At 47.8% G+C, this 18,189-nt stretch overlaps 1 protein-coding gene across 2 annotated transcripts; it reads right to left on the bottom strand.

Annotated features, from left to right (window-relative positions):
• Positions 1-1,133: 1,133 nt before the first annotated feature.
• Positions 1,134-18,121, bottom strand: RNASEH2A (ribonuclease H2 subunit A). Of its 2 annotated transcripts, none has more exons than XM_089532289.1 (8): positions 18,103-18,121; positions 8,559-8,630; positions 8,282-8,408; positions 4,708-4,795; positions 4,486-4,623; positions 3,965-4,052; positions 2,902-3,025; positions 1,134-1,507 (listed from the first exon to the last, which is right to left on the bottom strand). In XM_089532289.1, the coding sequence occupies exons 2-8, from the start codon at positions 8,623-8,625 to the stop codon at positions 1,375-1,377; spliced, it is 765 nt and encodes a 254-aa protein (XP_089388415.1). In that variant the 5' UTR covers positions 8,626-8,630; positions 18,103-18,121; the 3' UTR covers positions 1,134-1,374. The 2 variants fall into 2 exon arrangements, with proteins under 2 accessions (XP_089388415.1, XP_089388407.1); XM_089532281.1 differs by lacking the exon at positions 18,103-18,121 and adding an exon at positions 10,407-10,559.
• Positions 18,122-18,189: the final 68 nt, after the last annotated feature.

Raw genomic sequence — 18,189 nt, forward strand, 5'->3', positions numbered from 1 at the left:
TTGTCTAAAAAAGCCCTGCAAAATTCATGGGGTCACCATATGTCAATAGGCAACTTGAACACATATTGTTGTGTGCCTTCAAGCCATTTCCAACTTATGGCAACCCTATCATGGGGTTTTTGTGACAAGATTTGTTCAGAGGAGATTTACTTCATGAGGCTGAGAGGGAGTGACTTTTCCAAGGTCACCAAGAGAGCTTCCATGAAGAAGCAAGGATTCTAACCCTGATCTTCAGAGTCGTAGCCCAATGCTCAAACCACTACACCAGGGGTAGGCAACCTGCGGCCCGTGGGCCGGATGCGGCCCGGCGAGGCCTTGGGACCGGCCCCAGCCCGGTCCTGCCGCCGATTGCCGCCGGGGCCTTTGGCCTCACGCGCACAGGGGCAATTGTCTATAGACACCTCAGAAACATGCATTTATATTAACATTTTTTAAAAAATCAGCAAATTTTTTCACGTGTTCTCCACTTTTTTAAAAAAAGTGTCCACCATTTGAAAATTTTGTCCTACATTTGTCCCGGTTTATTTATTTATTTAAATTTTTTAAAAATTATTTAACTATTTATTTTTTGGCTTCGGCCCCCCAGTTGTCTGAGGGACAGCAACCCGGCCCCCGTCTCAAAAATGTTGCCTACCCCTGCACTACACCATGCTGATGAATACACATACATATACTTTTGCATTGCTTTGTGCAGCACTGCTCCCTACATGAGATGTCATCTAGTTTAAATAAAAGTGTAAGCCTTCACATATGGCAAAGGTGGGGCAATACATGGCTTAGGTGCCACACGTAGACCCATCACATTTTGTGACCTCAGACTCTCACATACATACATTTCTTTCGATAAAGCAAACAGAATTACAATTTGTGGAAGGCTCCAGGGAGTATGATTCTCTCTTAAAATTAGGTACATCATCCCTTACACACACCTTGTTTTGCCTTACCAAAGCTTTTTGGGGAAATCAGCCATTTCTGGCTGCATGATGTGTGCATGCATGTCTGATGTGGTCTGGGAATTGATCCCTGGCCTTGTTCACACCAATATACAGACACATGGACTTGCCACACCTCAGTCCCTTTTTGGTTGGCCTAGCACTATGGGCAACCAATTGCAAAAAACAGGACTTCAACAGTTGTTGATACTTTTAATTTATTCACTAAAAAAAGAATAGAAAACATAAGTACAGAGGCCTCTAGAAAGATAAAAACTTGACCAGTCCATTTCTCTGAAAGATTACACACCTGTCTCGTTGATGCCACTACTCACAGGTTCCCACCACAGTTCAGGCTCAATTAAAAACAGTGACAAACCAGAAGGTTCTTGTGGACGCAAAGAAAGATGATCCCAATATGAAGGGAATAAGCTGCTGCCCCCTACAGGCTAGTCACTGTCTCAAGCTTGCGTTCATAAAAGAAGCGGTGGGGTGGTCGTTTGGTGGGAGTATCTTTCCTGGCAAAGTAGCTCAGAAGGGACTGTGCATTCTTCTGGTCATCTTCAGTATCATCCCTGCAGACAGAGTCAAAAAGATGGGGAGAAATGAAGGATCTAGGTATAGCAACTTAAGTAACAGCTTAGAAAAATCCCTTCTTTGGACTACAAATGGCTGCTGCTGGCCATGCTGGCCAAGGGACTCCTGGAGTCATAGCCCCCCCCCCAAAAAAAAAAGTAATCTTTCTAAGCTATGTAACATCTCCCACTCTGCTCTCTACCTTGCCTTTCTGAGTCACACCCCATGGTCTTAGATTCCAGCCTTTTCCAGTTGCTACAACCACGGTCCTTCACTGTATTCCAACACCCTAGATTTAAAATAGGTGACTTGGCCCTAGGCTTTGATTCTCTTAACAAGACAGTACAGGATTCCTGTTCCATCCAATTAGGACAGAGTTAACTGGCTGCATCTCCAGCTCCTCCCATGGCATCTTGCCTGTCTGCTTTCCAAGGTCAGTCTGAGACTAAGACAGCAAGGACACTGGCAGCTCTGGGACTAAACAGGGGAGCTGCTCATGAGAATACCAAGACCTGTGGGAACAAACAAGGGGAGTTACAGCCGTCCTTTGATGTCAGTGCTTTCAGCTGGAATGCTGCAGTGCTCTATGTAGCCCACTTCTTCAATGAAGTCAAGCAGAGAGCCAGGCATAAGGGAGTTAGTGGAGCAAGCCAGCCTCAAAGGGAAGATCTGAGGAGAAAGAGATCTCCTTGTTCAGGGCTGATAAAAGAATGAAAGGCACAGAGCCCCACGGACACTTGGCAGATCCATGCAGCTCAAATAAACCTCCTTCCCAGCGCCAGCTCTTAGAAAATCACTCTTTTGGTTGATAACTTTCAGAATATCTCAGCCAGTATGGCTAGTGGCCATTTCTGTTACTGACGTAGTCAGTGCCTTGCCACACTGTTGAAACCAGCATGCTATATTTTCTTGCCCTACAGCTCCCTCAATGGTTGCTTTACAGAAAGCCTGTTCCCTTCTGTGCAGTCAAAGCTCCCAAAGGCAATCCTGGCAGATCACAGATTCCTGCAGCTGCTTCCTCGTAGGTTCCATATTTCCCTTGATTTCTCATCCCAAGCCCTCCCTTCAGCCACCATCTTGGGGGGAGAGAGGCAGACTAGCTCCAACTGCCTGCCTGAAAGAAGAAAAGCCCTCCCTTCAGCCGCCATCTTGGGGAGAGAGAGGCCTGGCCTGAAAGACTAAGAGCCCTCCTTCTGACCACCATCTTGAGGGGGAGAGAGGCCTGTTATGTTTTATTTTGACTTTATATTGTACTTCCTATTGTACACCGCTTTGATCTAATTTGGAAAAGTGGTATATAAATAAACATTATTATTATTATTATTATTATTATTATTATTATTATTATTTACCCCATGATCTGACACTTGCCCACCCCTCACCCCCCACTTACCAATGAACAGGCACTGCTTTGTTCTCCAGGATGATCTGAGCTGTACTCCAACTGAAGCGTACAAACTGTGGATAGCCAAATACAGGATCCAAACTTTGTGTGAGCCATTCTTTAGTTTTGGGATCTGGTGAAGCAACAAGGGAGAAAATAGATGGCCAAAAAATTTAGTACTGTATTAGTATTTGTGGTTGTCTCTATTTCTAAGATGGAATCTTAGTTTAGATTCCCAGGTTCTTCTGCTAGCTCTGCAAGAAGAACAAAGGTGATGGTAAATGACAGAATGAGAATTAGAATGCCTCCAAATCTACCCTTGCCTGCTCTTATATACACAATGTATGAAATACCTGATATGTCACTTTATAGTTGGATTTCTGGGCCAGGAAATTTAGGACTAGGAATTAACCCATGGTATCTATGGAATAAAAATAGATATCCTGGCTCAAACGCCTAACAAAGTAGGTGAGCAGAAGTAGAAAATATCTTATAGCCGGGGACATCTCTTGGGAAAAGTCAACTATTCCTCTCTGGTTCATAATCAATGGTATGTTACCTTCGAATTTCTGCCTCTGCATAAATTCATCCTCAGCATCAGCTTTCCACAACCTAGTGCCTTCTGACTGTTGCAACTAGAGACCTCATGATTTAGGGTCAGAATTCCAAGTGTCTTATGTGGCCAAAATCCCATATCCACATACAAGGATGAGGTATACAGAAAGCTTAGGAGGAGGAACACCTTTTAGGGTAGTAGTGGGAAGAAAACCCTAACAGAAGAGAACAAAAATTAAAAACGATTCAGTGAAGATTAAAAATGCTTAGTGGACAGAGAATGCTGTTGTGGGGAAAGAAAGAGAACAAAGGCATGAGGGATGGAATGGGGAATCCTGGAAAGGGGCATGTTTGGCTGACTAGAACCTTGAACATACGGTAGCATTTATTCTCCGTGTGTTTTTTCAATTGTCTTTTAAAGTTCTGTAAGCTAGAACCTCTGACCATATCCTGTGGCTGCAAATTCAGGGGGATGGTTCTGTTCCCAAACTAAGTAGAAAGAGAGGCTGGAATTTACCGTTGGGATAGCCTGAGCCGTAGTCTGACTCCACATTTTCCAGTTTCTCCACAAACTTCCAGTTCTTCACAACCTGGTCCCTTGCTACCTGAAAAACACAGGTGATAATGAAGAACACAAAGTTTGCCTTCTTGCATGGGGTCAAAGTTTCTTAACATTCTGTCTCCAACAGGGGCCAGCTGGTTATTTGATTGAGGCAGAAAATTACAGCAATCACCATCCTTTTTTGTTTGGCTTCCGTGTCTGGTAATCATGTGCTTTTGCACATGGAAGTAACACTTCCTTCAATCATGGGGAACCTTTTACCCTCCAGAAATTGCTCTCATCATGTCTCTCTACAGGCCAGGATGGCACAGACTACTGGGGATTGGAACTCAACAAAAACTGAGGGGGCCCAGGGCCTCAGCTCTGAACTGGCTGATAGGGGTGATAGAGCAGTTAGAGGTTCACAGATTGAGTGTGCATCTCTTGAACTGCCAGAGCAATGCTGAAACCAAGGGGACTCTATGCCTCACATTTACCTTTGCACAGATGCTGGCTGCACTGACTATGGGAAAGAGGGAGTCTGCCTTGGGCTTCACTGTAACCTCCAGCTCTGGAAACTGTTGCTTTAGTTTCTCTTGGTACTTCTCTGCTGGCCCCACAGTGTCCACAAAGACCTAAAGGAGGAAGGAATCACAAATGATTTAAGAGGTAGCATTTTGTGCTATTTCCTACAGGCATGGACAGCTGAGCTGGCTCACCTCTGCAATCTGCACTCCAGAGTCTAACGCATGCTGGATGAGCCCAATGGCTGTATCATGTGAAAGTGCATTCAGATTGTATTTTGCTCTGCAACAAAAAAGAAACCATGTTGATTCAGGGATATAACATTGGCTCTAACGCCTAACTATCAGTGAAAGGCATGCTGGAAAAAGTGTCATGTCTGCACCTTTTACCAGAACCAGCTAAGTAGCAGAGGAAGGAACAATTGAGAAATGCAGTAGTGGAAAGCAAACCTTCCATGCAGGAAGTCCATTATTCTGGTCAGAGATAGGAAAGAATCACAACTTAAATAATGCAGAGCTGTTGCCAGTTGCTGAAGACATGATTTCCCCACATTTTGGGTTATAATTTCCATCAGTCCTGGTCAGTGGCCATGCTGGCTGAGGCGTCTCAAAACTAAAAAATATCTGAAGGGCCAAAGGTTCTTCATCCCTGGTGGAGATGATACTGGGGTAGGTAGAAGGATTGCCACCAACATTTTGCGTTCAATTTTCCTGACTTTTCTTGAACAACTTTGGCAGATTTTCCTGACCACTGTTCCAAAATAATCTTTAGTTTAAATAACTGATAGGTTTGTTGTTGCTGTATGCCTGCAAGCCATTTTCAACTTATAGTGACTCTAAGAGACTCTGTTACAGTTTTCTTGGTAATATTTATCCAGAAAGGGTTTGGTTTGCCTTTGCCTTTGCCTTCCTCAGAGGCTGAGAGACTATGACTTGCCCAAGGTGACCCAGGGGTTTCCATGGCTGAGTGAGGATTTGAACCCCGTTCTCCAAAGTCACAGTCCAACGCTTAAACTACTACACACTGGTTCTCATGTAACTCATAGATTACATTATATTAAATATTTTTATTAAGTGATTTTAAAGTACTGAAATACATTTTTATCAAGATAGGAGTTCAGTATTAGCTTATACTGAACACTATTAACAGGAGCAAAAAAACCCCATTTGTTTTGGTACTGCACTAAAAATTATACTAAGATGGTAAATTAAATACAAACAATCTGAACAATGACAACCCACAGAACATTTTAGGCTTTTTTTAGTGTTGTCATTTCCTTTTGCAGAAGTAGAGAGTTCTCTACCCTCAATTGTCTATAACAATGAGTCTAATCTTGTTTTACCCTCCCTACAAAAAAGCTTTTAAAATACTTTTCCTTTTATTAGCATAGTACTACATATAACAGGCCTGCACAACATATAGCCCAAGGGCCACATACAGCCTGCCAAAGGATTTTGGTCGGCCTGCAGGGATGTGGAACAACTTCAAGGTTCTCCCGCCACTTGGCCTCCTTCTGAGAAGGCCATACAGAGGAGGAGGAAGAGGAGGTAGGGCGAACGCTCTCCCTGCAAAGCTCCTCCGCCACCTGGCTTTCTTCTAAGGAGAAGTCCAGGTGACGGCGGCATAAGAGGATGGGCAAACTCCCGCACTGCAAGGCTCCTCCACTGCTTGCTTTTCTTCTAAGGATAGGTGGAGGAGGATGGGCAAACACTCATCCTGCAAGGCTCCTCCTTTGCTGGCTTTCTCCTAAGAAGGCTGGGTGGCACAGGGGGGAAAGGACAAAATGCTCACCCCTCAAGGCTCCTCCATCACTCTGATTCTCCTGAGCAGGCAAAGGAGAAGGACAGGCAAGGCTCCCTTGGTGCTCAGCTTTCACCTGAGGGGAGGGCCAGGCAGAGGAGGAGGGAATTAATATTAATCACTATTAATTAATTAATTAATATTTAATTAAAACCTATCTGTGGCCTAACATATAAGGTTTAATTTCTAAACCAATATCATTTTTGTAGTTGAGGGTACATTAATATTATAGCAGGAGTGGTCTTTGTAATGTGTCTAGAGGAATAATGGCTAACTATTATATCTGGCCAGGCATAATTTACTGACTCCTGTCAAAATAGTCACATCTTTAAATCAATCAAAACTGATTCTAGTTCATATACACGGACCAATTAGCCAGTTACAAAAGGTCAGCCAGCTTCTACATAATGAAATAATGCTATCACAATCACACTCAGGATTATTGTATTTTGTTTCACTAATAGTCATGATGTAACTTTGAAAATAACATTTTCATAATCAGCTAACCATATTACGGAGAACGTGAAGTATGATATTTTATTTGTGTTCTCCTATGTCTCTACTTCAGCTATGACAAAGTAAACTGTTTCAACACTTCCCATAAAAACTGTTACATGAGTATATTTTAATCACTATTTCTCCACCATTCCCTGAAAAAAATCTATTTCCTTTCTTTCATGAATGTGGTAGCCCTGGATAGATAGGAGGACCTGGACATTGAATTTAATGCAGCATTCTATATTCCATCTTGTTAATGGCAAGTAAAACAGAAACTTTAACACCCCTAGACTTTGTCAGCAGTAACTGCACAGCCAACAGGAATGCAAATCCCACCTGCTTAACAATGACATGGTGAAGTAGGGCAGTCTACTTCTAGGAATCTTACAAGACATCCAAATACCCTGAAGGCACCAGATCCCATCTGATCTTGGAAGTTAAGCAGCATCAGCTGTTTAGTAGTTAGATAGAAGATCATCAAGGAATATCAGGTGCTATAGGCTATACAGTATTTCAGAGGAAGGAACTGGCAAAACCACGTCTGATAATTCCTTGTCTAAGAAAATCCTATGAACTTCACGGAGTCGCCATAAGTTGACAAGAGACTTGAAGGCACACACACATACACACACAGAGGGCTCTTACAACTGGACTATGCAAGTTAAAACTATAAAATATGCCAGAACCTTATCTCCAATAACAAATTATAAGGAGAATACATTGAGCTACAGTTGTCCCTTCTGATTCATGGGGGATCCACTCCGAACCACCCCACGAATTGGAAAAATCACTGATATTGGGGTACCATTTATTTCAATGGCTGCACACCATGGGAACGCACGCCATTTTGTTCCCTTCCCACTTGCCGTCCATGAGTAATCAAGACTGCAATCCCAAGTCTGTGAATAGAGAGGGAAGACTGTACAGCAGATTTTTTTAAAAATCAAACTATTACATCTCCTCAAACACATGGAAACAGAGCCATGTATTAACCTGGTGCCTGATGGGCCTTCCTGGAGACAGCATCCTATAATGCAGGGGCACAACCAAAAAGGCTCCCTGTTTTTGACCCATCCTTCACTTCCCTCTTGGAGGAGGTGTTTAGTGAAAGGTCCCAGTTGTTTATGATCAAGAAACATTCAATCAAAGACTGACAATATTATATCAGGCAAATACTATTGTGGAACCATAACACAGAAAGCCCCAACTGTCATAACAGTTCTCAAGGACAGAGTGCCAAGAAGGAAGGAAGCAACTTAGCAACACACACAGCAATGCTGCCTTACTTTTTGGGATGGTCAGCCTTAGGGCCAATCTAATTTCTCTCCAAGTTTTACCCTCAGCTTATCCCCAGGTCATGACAAAATTGTAATTTTGGCCACAAAACCTGGCCTCAACTTATACATGAGGCCGTCATATAGTCGAGTATATGTGGTAATAGGCAAACCATCAAGTCCCCACTCTGCTCACCGCCTCTGCATACTGGTTGAAATGAAGTTGGGTGAGAGGATGTGCAGGGCCCAGCCTACAAAATCCTTGGCTGCATCCAGCTTCTCAAAAAGTTGTTCCCGCTGAGCCTCTGTCAGTGTCTTGGAATCTAAAAGGCATAAAGAGATGGGGTGAGCACAAGGAGATGGGGCCTACGTCCCTCCAGAAAAACTAGAGACAGAGGTATTTTCTGTCCCTTTTCCATTTCAATCCCATCCCATGTTATACCGTTTCCACCACTACTCAGGCACTTTTTTACCTGCTACCTTCAGCGTCTCCAGATCTCCCTGCCGGGCCACAGGACAGTAACAAATTCCATAAACCATGGGGCCTGAGAAGAAAGCAGAAGCCAGAACAAGCCATTGAGCTGAACATCAGAGTTTCTGGTACAATATGAAATAACTTTTCAGAATGGTTATAAGGGTTAGAACAATATAGATGGGGAAAAATAATAACTGAAATACTCTCCAACAGTGAATGAGACTACATGGCCTTCCAGTTGTTACAGCCCTAGCAACTTCCAGCAGACCATATAGTCCCCATCTCTGAAGCTGCTGTTATAAGTACAGCTACAGAGCAAAACTGACAGACAAGACAGAATCTTCTGCATTAACTTCTCCAGCAATAACCACTGTACCACATTTATAGCAGCTCTCTGACAGGGGTTGCTGATGTTGTAGCTGAGATAAAAAGCTAAAAACAAAAATCAAAAATTAAACCAGTTTTTTGCATTAATGTTTTAATTAAAACATTTGAATCCTGCTTATTATATTAATACTGTGAAACATTATCTTATGGATTAGAAAGCTTGATCAACCATATTATAATGCCTTCTAACATTAACTGTCCAAAGTTATTAGGCTTTTATGATTTTACATCTTTCAATAAAGCTTAGGGAATTATATTGACAAGTTGGTAGCCTATATATAGGAGTATAAGAGTACACCAATACAAGACTAAATCAGAAAATTAACCAGCAAAATGTAGTTCAGATGCTATGGCCACTAGCTTAAATAATAACGGGGTTGTTGTTTTTGTAAAAGGGATCTTTTAAAGCTAGTTTTTCTGGTTAAACTTACATTAATTGAAGGATTCGTTTCTGAATGGCATTTCTGGCAGTATAAAATAAAGGTATTAAAAAGAAGCACCTGGCACTGGATAGGGGTCTACCAATGAACAGCTGCCAATAAACTGTTTCAGTTAAAATGTTTAAATTCAGACATTTGTTGTTGTTCCAGTAAGAAAGACTTAAAAAAAAGATTAACTAATTTAAAAAACTAGGAGTTTTTTTAAGTCATTGGTTTAATCCAACCTGGTTTAAACCTTTTCTTAAATTAACCTGGTTTAAACCAGCCAACCCCGGGACACACAAAGATTAAGGCATGTATCCACCTGCCATTCTGTTGTTTTTAAAATCAGATGTATTTATTTGCCGGCCCCAGCATGGCACAGTGGTGAGAGAGATGCACTAGGACACTGGGAGTCCAGGGTTTGAACCCCGGCTCAGCCATGGAGACCCACTGGGAGACCTTGGGCAAGTCACGCTCTCTCAGCCTCAGGGAAGGCAAGGACAAACCTCCCCTGAACAAATCAGGTCAGGAAAATCCCACCATAGTTTATGGCCTTAGGGTCACTGTAAAATGGAAACGTCTTGAAGGCACACCACCACAGCACCAAGACGAGTAGTATAATGGTTTGACTCTGGAGAGCAGGGTCCAATCAGGGTGACCTGATGCCCTCCTTTTCCAGGACATGTCCTCCATTTGAATCCACAAATGTCCTCCATTTGGAGCACGACCAAGATGCATAAATTTATATTGATGTGAGTGTTTTTAGCGTTTATTCTGTTGCGACTTCTGTTTTTCTTGAGCGTCTTACATATCCTTCTTTGTGGCTAGAAGACACCTGGTCACCCTAAAGGTTTGAATCTGTGCTGGGCCACAGAAACCCTCTGGGCGAGTCACGCTCCCTCAGCCTCCTCAGAGGAGGCAATGGCAACCCCCCTCTGGACAAACCCTGCCAAGAAAACCCTGTGATAGGTCCGCCTTAGTTAGGCACACGACCCTTACAGAGAGCACACTCCCCCGACGGTGCCCTGCCTGCGTACCCAGCACGGGCCCCCTCCCCGCCTCATCGATGCCCAGGCAGCAGGGCTGGCTCCGGCAAATGGCTGGCACCGCAGAGCCCAGGCGGCAGTTGACAGAGTTGTCTGCCTCGAAGGCGCTCAAGTCCATCGCTGCTGCTGCTGCTTCACCCGCGCGCGCCCAGCCAAGACCGACGGAAGCCCGCGCCGGAAGTGGGAGGCGGGGACAAAGGAGGAGGCGCGCGAGGCCTTCTGGGACTTGTAGTTCTTGAAAGGAGGACGTTCTCTTCGAGCCGCTGCTCTCTTCAATTGCCTTGTCTGTCTCCGCTGTAGGCAGATACTTCTATGTAGCCTTTGCTGTTGCTGTGTGCCTGCCTCCAAGGTCCAAAACACACTCCAGAACATTTTGACACCGCCTTAACTGCCCTGGCTCAGTAGCTAGGGAACCCTGGGATTTGTAGTTTGTTGTGGCACCAGGGCTCTTCCTGACAGAGAAGGCTAAATGTCTCACAAAACTACAGTTCCCAAAATCCCCTAGCACTGAGACAGGGCAGTTAAAGCGGCCTCAGACTGGATTATTTCTGCAGTGTGTTTTGGACCAATGGACTGCATCCACACTGGGGAAATAACCCGGTTTGGCACCGCTTTAAGTGCCCTGGCTCAAGGCTATGGAATTCTGGGAGCTGGAGTTTATTGTGGGGCCCAGAGCGGAGCTCCAACTCCCAGAATCCCATAGCCCTGAGCCAGGGCACTTAAAAGGGTACATATCTCACAAAGGTGCAAATCCCAGAATTCATAGCAGTGAGCACTGATGCTGCAGGCAAAGCATCGGGAGTAAACTCTTCCAGAGCACGGCCGCATGGCCCAAAACCCCGCGAAAAACTATAAACAGTGACACCTTTATGGGGCCTATCAAAGTACACAAAATACATCACACAAGCTTTCGAGGCTCCTCTGCCTTCTTCGTCAGGCAAAGGGGTTAGAAACCATACAGGAGAAGGCAGAATGATAAAAGAGGAGAGAATCACGGGCCTGCATTTTGCCAAGATGTTGTTTTTGTTGTCCATTAAATGATCTGGAGGGAGAACCATTTCTGTATTTTGCCTCCTGGGCTCTGGGAGACCAAGTGCCCTAAACAACCCAGGCAATGAAATTTATATTCCATTAGCATCAGCCAAAGTCGCTTCCCTTGAGATTCCGGGTGTTTCTGCCCTGCATGAGGCTGCGTTTTCTTCAGCAGAGAAGACTGAATGTTTCCATGCATTTCTTCTTCGTGGTCTCTGCGAATCATACAAATGGGTTGTACTGCGCCTGCGCAGTGCCTTCGGAAACTTCTGGAATCACTAGGCAAAGTACACTTTGCAACATGCTGAAACTTTTTGGCGGTAACCCCGCCCATCCCCTATAAAACCTCCGTTCCCGCTCTTTTCCCCAGTTCCTTTTTTCCGCCGCGTTAGCTGCCACTAGGAACTTCGCTCTCTACTTTAGAAAGGAATCACTGGAAAAATTGACCTCGGACCGTTTTTTGACTCTTCTCTGCCTAAGCCCTCGATCTGACTTTGGCTATTTAGACCCCGGACTGTTTTTTGACCTCGCACTTGTCTCTCCCTCGGACTTGTTTCCTCGCTCGTTGCCAACCGGACCGTCTGACCTCGCTCTTCGGATCATGCCATCAGTGCCCTTTAAGAAGTGCTCCGTGTGTGGGGGTAAGATTCCCGGCCAGGATCCCCATTCCTCCTGTCTTCTGTGCTTGGGGGAGACTCACATCCCGGCCTCTTGCGCCTTGTGCAAGTCTCTAACCCCTCAAGCGAGGAAAAATCGGGAGACCAGATTGAAGGCTGCGATTTATACTAAAGTCTTCACTTCGGGGGCAATGTCTTCTGTGGGAGCTTCGTCTTCGACCGCGACCCCCCTGCCGACCCTTGCTGAGACTCCAATTCAGCCGCCACCGGTTGACCCGCCGGCCCTCTCCGTGGATGGTCCATCTGAACCCCAGGGCCCGACTGAACAGGTCCCCAAGCCTCCCAAGAAGGACAAAAAGCATAATAAGGTTCCTAAGGAGAGCCGGACCATTGATAAGGACTCGAGCTCCCATAAGGGTTCTGCCTCGAGATCCTCTGTCCCGAAGGCACCCACTTCTACCACTCCGAAGTTGGATTCCGCTTCGAGGCCTTCGTCTGCCAAGACTTTGACGTCTCCGGGAGCGGCTAAGTCTCCATCCCTAACGGGAGTCCATGTTTCATCTAAAAGGCCCCGATCTTCTTCTTTGGACGACGACCATCAGGCGTCTAGACGACGTCATTCCTTGGAACGAGGCCAGGAGGGCACTCCACAGGTTCGCCCAGAAGTCCGATCCGACACCGTACGCAGGCGCTCGGATGCCGACCGCAGGCCATCGGATACCGACTCCCGACCATCAGACCCGCGCCTGGCGGCCAAAAGGGCAAAGACCTCGACCTCCGGGACACACGACACAGATACCAGCCGTGGGGATCGTCCTCTCGATCTGGCCTTGGGATCCCGACCTCTGCCTACCTTCCGTCACGCTTCTGAGGAGGCTGTTCAACTCCTCTCGGAACCGGCTTCCCCTGCTGGCTCCAGGGATGACCGTCGCTCCCCGACTCCGATGCCTACCCGCACACGTCGGGTTGTGTCACCGTCCCCATCCAGAGATCCTCAGCCTGAGTATTACTACGACTCTGAAACGGGGAGGTACTACAAACTAGTCCCTCAGGAGGATGTCGAGCCCTTCCTCGAGCATCGAGATCGGAGACCCAGACCAAGAGCCTCTTCTAGACCCTCCAGGGTGTCTGCATTTTCACCCCGCCGCGTCGAGGCCGTCGCCAACCCGGATGTCGTGAACCTCGAGTCGGATGAGGAGACAGCTTCCCAAGTCCGTTATCGCCCGAGACACGACTCACTCTCTTCCCGGGAAGATGACTATCAGTCGGTCAACCAGGACTTTGCCCAACCGGGTGCAGTTTCCCCGTCCGACGACGTCCGAACCTTTGCGGAGCACGTCATTAAAATGAGCAATGCTCTGGACATTAAGATCTCTCAAACTGAAGAGGAAGCCTCGGACCCGATCGAGAGGCGAGTCCATGGTAGATTGCCTACCCCGCCAGCAATACCTCTTCTTCCCTCCTTGGAGAAGTTGGCCAGGCGCTCTTGGGAGGCCCCTGCATCCACAGCATCCAACAACAGGAAGGTCGAGTCCCTCTATAGGATCTCGCCGTCGAATCCATCTTGGCTGTTTGGACACCCCAAACAAAATTCAGCCATCGTAGAGGGCTCGCAACGTGCGTCCACCCCGAAGGCTTCCTTGATGCCCTCCGACAAGGAGGCTAAGAAGATCGACGCCTTGGCTAAAAAGGCTTACTTCTCTTCGGCGTTGGGCATGAGAGTGGCAAATTACAACGCATGCATGGGCGCTTACATCCAGTGGCTCATGGAAAAAGTGTCCCCTCTCATACCGGACTTACCTGACGAGTCCCAGGCTATCCTCTCGGAGGTCCGTGACGAGGCCCACTCGATTGGAGGATGGCTCATCACCTCAGCCAGACATGCCACTGACTGTTCCGCTAAGTCTATGGCGGCTGCCATAGCACTCCGCAGACACGCCTGGCTAAGGTCTTCGGACCTAAACCAGAATGCTCGCTCGACCATCGAGGACATGCCCTTCGACGAGGACGGCCTCTTCCATCGCGAGACTGACGAAAAACTTAATTTCAAGTATAGGATGAGGACCGCTGCTAAGAAACACGGTATGTCTTCTTCCCCCCAGTCGTCTTCTCGCAAGCGCTTCACTGCTGTACGCCAGTGCTATGGCCAGGGCCAGAGGCCCTACCAACAGGATCGGCCTTTCCAGCGCCAGGATCAAGCCAGACAGCGCTTCCCGTCCCAGTCTTCCTCCTCCTCGGGCCGTCGGTCGGGGCCCAGATACAAAAAGAATTACAGGAGACAAGATTCGGACCCGAATAAGAAGAGGAACTGATGGGACGCAGCGTACTCCGTCGCTTCTCCTGTCCCTTCCTTCCTGGACAGACTGAGGCCCTTTTCTAACACCTGGGCCGCAATCACCACCAATTCTTGGGCTCTCACCATCGTCTGTAGGGGTTATGCCCTTGAATTTGAAGAGCTCCCACCAACTGGAGCTATCCTGTCCACACCCCCCTCAGACACCCTTCTCGACGAAGTACGCACCCTTCTCGCCAAAGGCGCCATCTCCACTGTCGATCCCGTCGACATCCCTAGATGCTTCTTCTCCCGTTATTTTACGGTCCCGAAGCCTGATGGGGGAATCAGGCCTATACTGGACCTTAGACAATTGAATGCTTACCTGTCTTATCGCCGTTTCCGGATGGTAACGCTTGCTTCTATTTTACCTCTGTTGGAGCAGGACCTGTGGTTTGCAACGATCGACTTAAAGGACGCTTACTTCCATGTCAGCATCCGGGAGTCCCACCGCAGGTTTCTGGCGTTCGCAGTCAGGACGGACGTCTACAGATACAACGTCCTCCCCTTCGGCCTATCTACCGCTCCTCGCATCTTCACCAAGTGCATGGCGCCCGTGGTTGCTCACCTACATCGCCGCGGCATGAGAGTCTTTCCGTACCTCGACGACTGGCTCTTCGTGGCCCCTTCACGTCAAGAGCTACAACGACACACCTCAGAGACACTCGAGCTCTTACGGGACCTGGGTCTAGTGGTCAATTTTGAAAAATCCCAGTTGCTCCCCACCAGGCAGATAAGGTTCATCGGGTCCATCCTCGACTCAGACAGTTGTATGGCATTTCTGCCTCCGGACCGTTTTCAGGCCTTGGCCCGAGCCGTCAGCAGGTGCACCACTCGAAGGCGGGTTATGGCCAGGGACGTCCAGGTGGCTCTGGGCCACATGGCGTTGACAACATTTGTCACTCCGTGGTCAAGACTTCGTGCTCGACCACTGCAGTCATGGTTCCTGTCGGTCTTCGACCTGGAAAGAGACCCCCCTTCCTGCAGACTTACCGTACCAAGACCAGTCATACGCTCCCTCCGTTGGTGGCTCGACTGCCATAACGTCTGCGCCGGCATGCCTTTTTCGCCGCCCCAGCCAGAGTTGGTGTTGACCACGGATGCATCGGAAGAAGGATGGGGTGCCCACGCCTTAGACCTATGGGCCAAAGGCATCTGGTCCCTGGACGAGAGGACACTCCACATCAACGCACTAGAACTGTTGGCGGTGGAAAAGGCCTTAAAAGCTTTCGAGTCCTCACTGTCGGGAAAAGTTGTCCAGCTCAGGACAGACAACACCACGGTGATGTACTACCTGAACAAGCAAGGAGGCACCAGGTCACGCACCCTCCTAGACATCACGCTCCGACTTTGGGACTGGTGCATCGCCCGGGACATTTTACTTCAAGCAGTACACTTGCCGGGCACCCAGAACTCTCAGGCGGACCTACTAAGCAGGTCCCCCTCGTCATGCCACGAGTGGAGGCTCCACCCAGAGACTGTGCACGACCTCTTTGCTCGATGGGGAACCCCACAGATAGACCTGTTTGCGACCGTGTACAACTCCCATTGCCCCCAGTTCTGCTCCCGGACGCCGGACGACGACTCCCTCGGGGATGCGTTCGGGTTCCGATGGTCGGGGATAGCACTCTACGCCTTTCTCCCCTTCCCATTGATCACCAGGACGGTCTCCAAGATGGTCTCAGATGCAGCAGACGCGATCCTGATCACGCCTTGGTGGCCGGGACAGCCCTGGTTTCCTTGCCTTCTTCACCTCTCTCGAGCCAACTTTCTCCGGCTCGAGCCCAGGCCGGATCTCCTCACGGTTCAGGGAGGTCGGGTTCGACACCCGGACATCGAGACCCTTCCCCTGGTGGCATGGAAAATCCATCCCTAGCCCAGCTACCGGCCTCGGTACGGAATGTCATCTTGGCTGCCCGGAAGCCGGCCACCCAAAAATCCTACAGACTTAAGTGGAACAGGTTTCTGCGGTTCCTGTCTGACAGACGCCTCTCCCTGGCCCAGGTGAATACACCGGTGGTCCTGGAATTCCTGATGTCCCTAATTGATGCGGGCCTCTGTATCACATCTGTTAAGTGCTACCTGTCGGCTATCTGCTCTTCCTTCCAGTTTGATGGCAAGCCCTCCTTTTTTAAGGACCCCCTAGTCAAGGGATTCCTGAGGGGCTGCAATAACTTACACCCCCAGGTATCTTTGCCGACTCCGGCCTGGAGTCTCGAGACGGTGTTGGGGGCCTTACAGTCTAAACCATTTGAACCTCTAGCCACCACGGACATTAGACTTTTAACTTGGAAAACAGTGTTTCTGGTGGCTATCACCTCTGCCCGCCGTGCGGGCGAACTTTGTGCCTTACGTCGGGACCAACCCTTCCTTAGGTTCCACTTGGACAAGGTAGTTCTCAGGACAGATATTTCCTTTTTACCCAAGGTTGTTTCCACTTTCCATATGTGCCAGGATATTGTTTTACCGACCCTGGCACCGAGCCCGACTACCGATGCCGAGCGGGCCCTTCACTCCCTGGACGTTCGTAGGGCTCTAGCCTTTTACCTGGACAGAACTAGGGACTCGAGTCGCTCTGAGAGACTGTTCCAGTGCTACTCGGGACCAAAGAGAGGACTGCCCGTGTCGGCTCAGAGACTCTCTAAGTGGGTTTCGAGTACTATTGCCCTATCTTATGAGCTCGTGGGCAAGCCTTTGCCGACCAGGATTCGCTCCCATGCCACAAGGGCGGTAGCGGCCTCTTCTGCTTTCCTGTCTGGTATCCCTTTGGACGATATTTGCAAGGCTGCCGTTTGGTCTCAACCTTTAACCTTTATTAAACATTACAGGTTGGACACTAGGGCCAAAAAGGACGCAGCTTTCGGGAGGGCTGTGTTGGTATCAGGACTACATTGATTATGCTTGGCTGTCGACTGTGTTCCATACCGACAGCTTACGTCTGGGTGTTCTTGAAGGACTCAATGCTTGGTTTCGAGGCCCTCGTTGGGCGTGTTTTATGAGGTGGGATTTCCTTGCAAGTATATAAACAAACCACCAATTCTTATACTTGTGTTCAGTTATCTTTATTGACCATTAGTCATTGGTTTAATGAGGTGTCATGACACTCCCGCCTCCACTAACCTTAGCTTGCCAGTCTCAACCCATTTGTATGATTCGCAGAGACCACGAAGAAGAAGGACAGGTTGCTTACCTGTAACAGTATTTCTTCGAGTGGTCATCTGCGAATACATACAAATCCCGCCCATCCTCCCCTCAGTGTCCTGCTCTGATTGGCTCTGTTTTTGTCGCCTACACGGCGGAAAATTGCGGAACTGGGGAAAAGAGCGGGAACGGAGGTTTTATAGGGGATGGGCGGGGTTACCGCCAAAAAGTTTCAGCATGTTGCAAAGTGTACTTTGCCTAGTGATTCCAGAAGTTTCCGAAGGCACTGCGCAGGCGCAGTACAACCCATTTGTATGTATTCGCAGATGACCACTCGAAGAAATACTGTTACAGGTAAGCAACCTGTCCTTCTCCTCCTGGAGTATTCAAGGAGAGCCCTGTGACTCTAACATCATCGTTGTCTTCTTCTTCTTCTTCTTCTGTATGATTTCTAACACCTTTGCCTGATGAAGAATAAACATTTTCCCCCTAATGTTGGCACCGAAAGTTTTCCTGATGCAAAACATGTCAAGACTTCTTCAGAAGTCCAGCGTTCTCTACCTACAAAGGAGCCTGTGGCTTCACAGATAGGATGGATTCCAAGGAAACATCTTCCTTCCTTCAAGGGCAAATGGAGGTTTAATTTCCTTGC

This window comes from Sceloporus occidentalis, unplaced genomic scaffold, assembly GCF_023333645.1.
Source record: "Sceloporus occidentalis isolate IW3139 unplaced genomic scaffold, rSceOcc1.0.p SCAF_1, whole genome shotgun sequence".
Classification (NCBI taxonomy): Eukaryota; Metazoa; Chordata; class Lepidosauria; order Squamata; family Phrynosomatidae; genus Sceloporus; species Sceloporus occidentalis.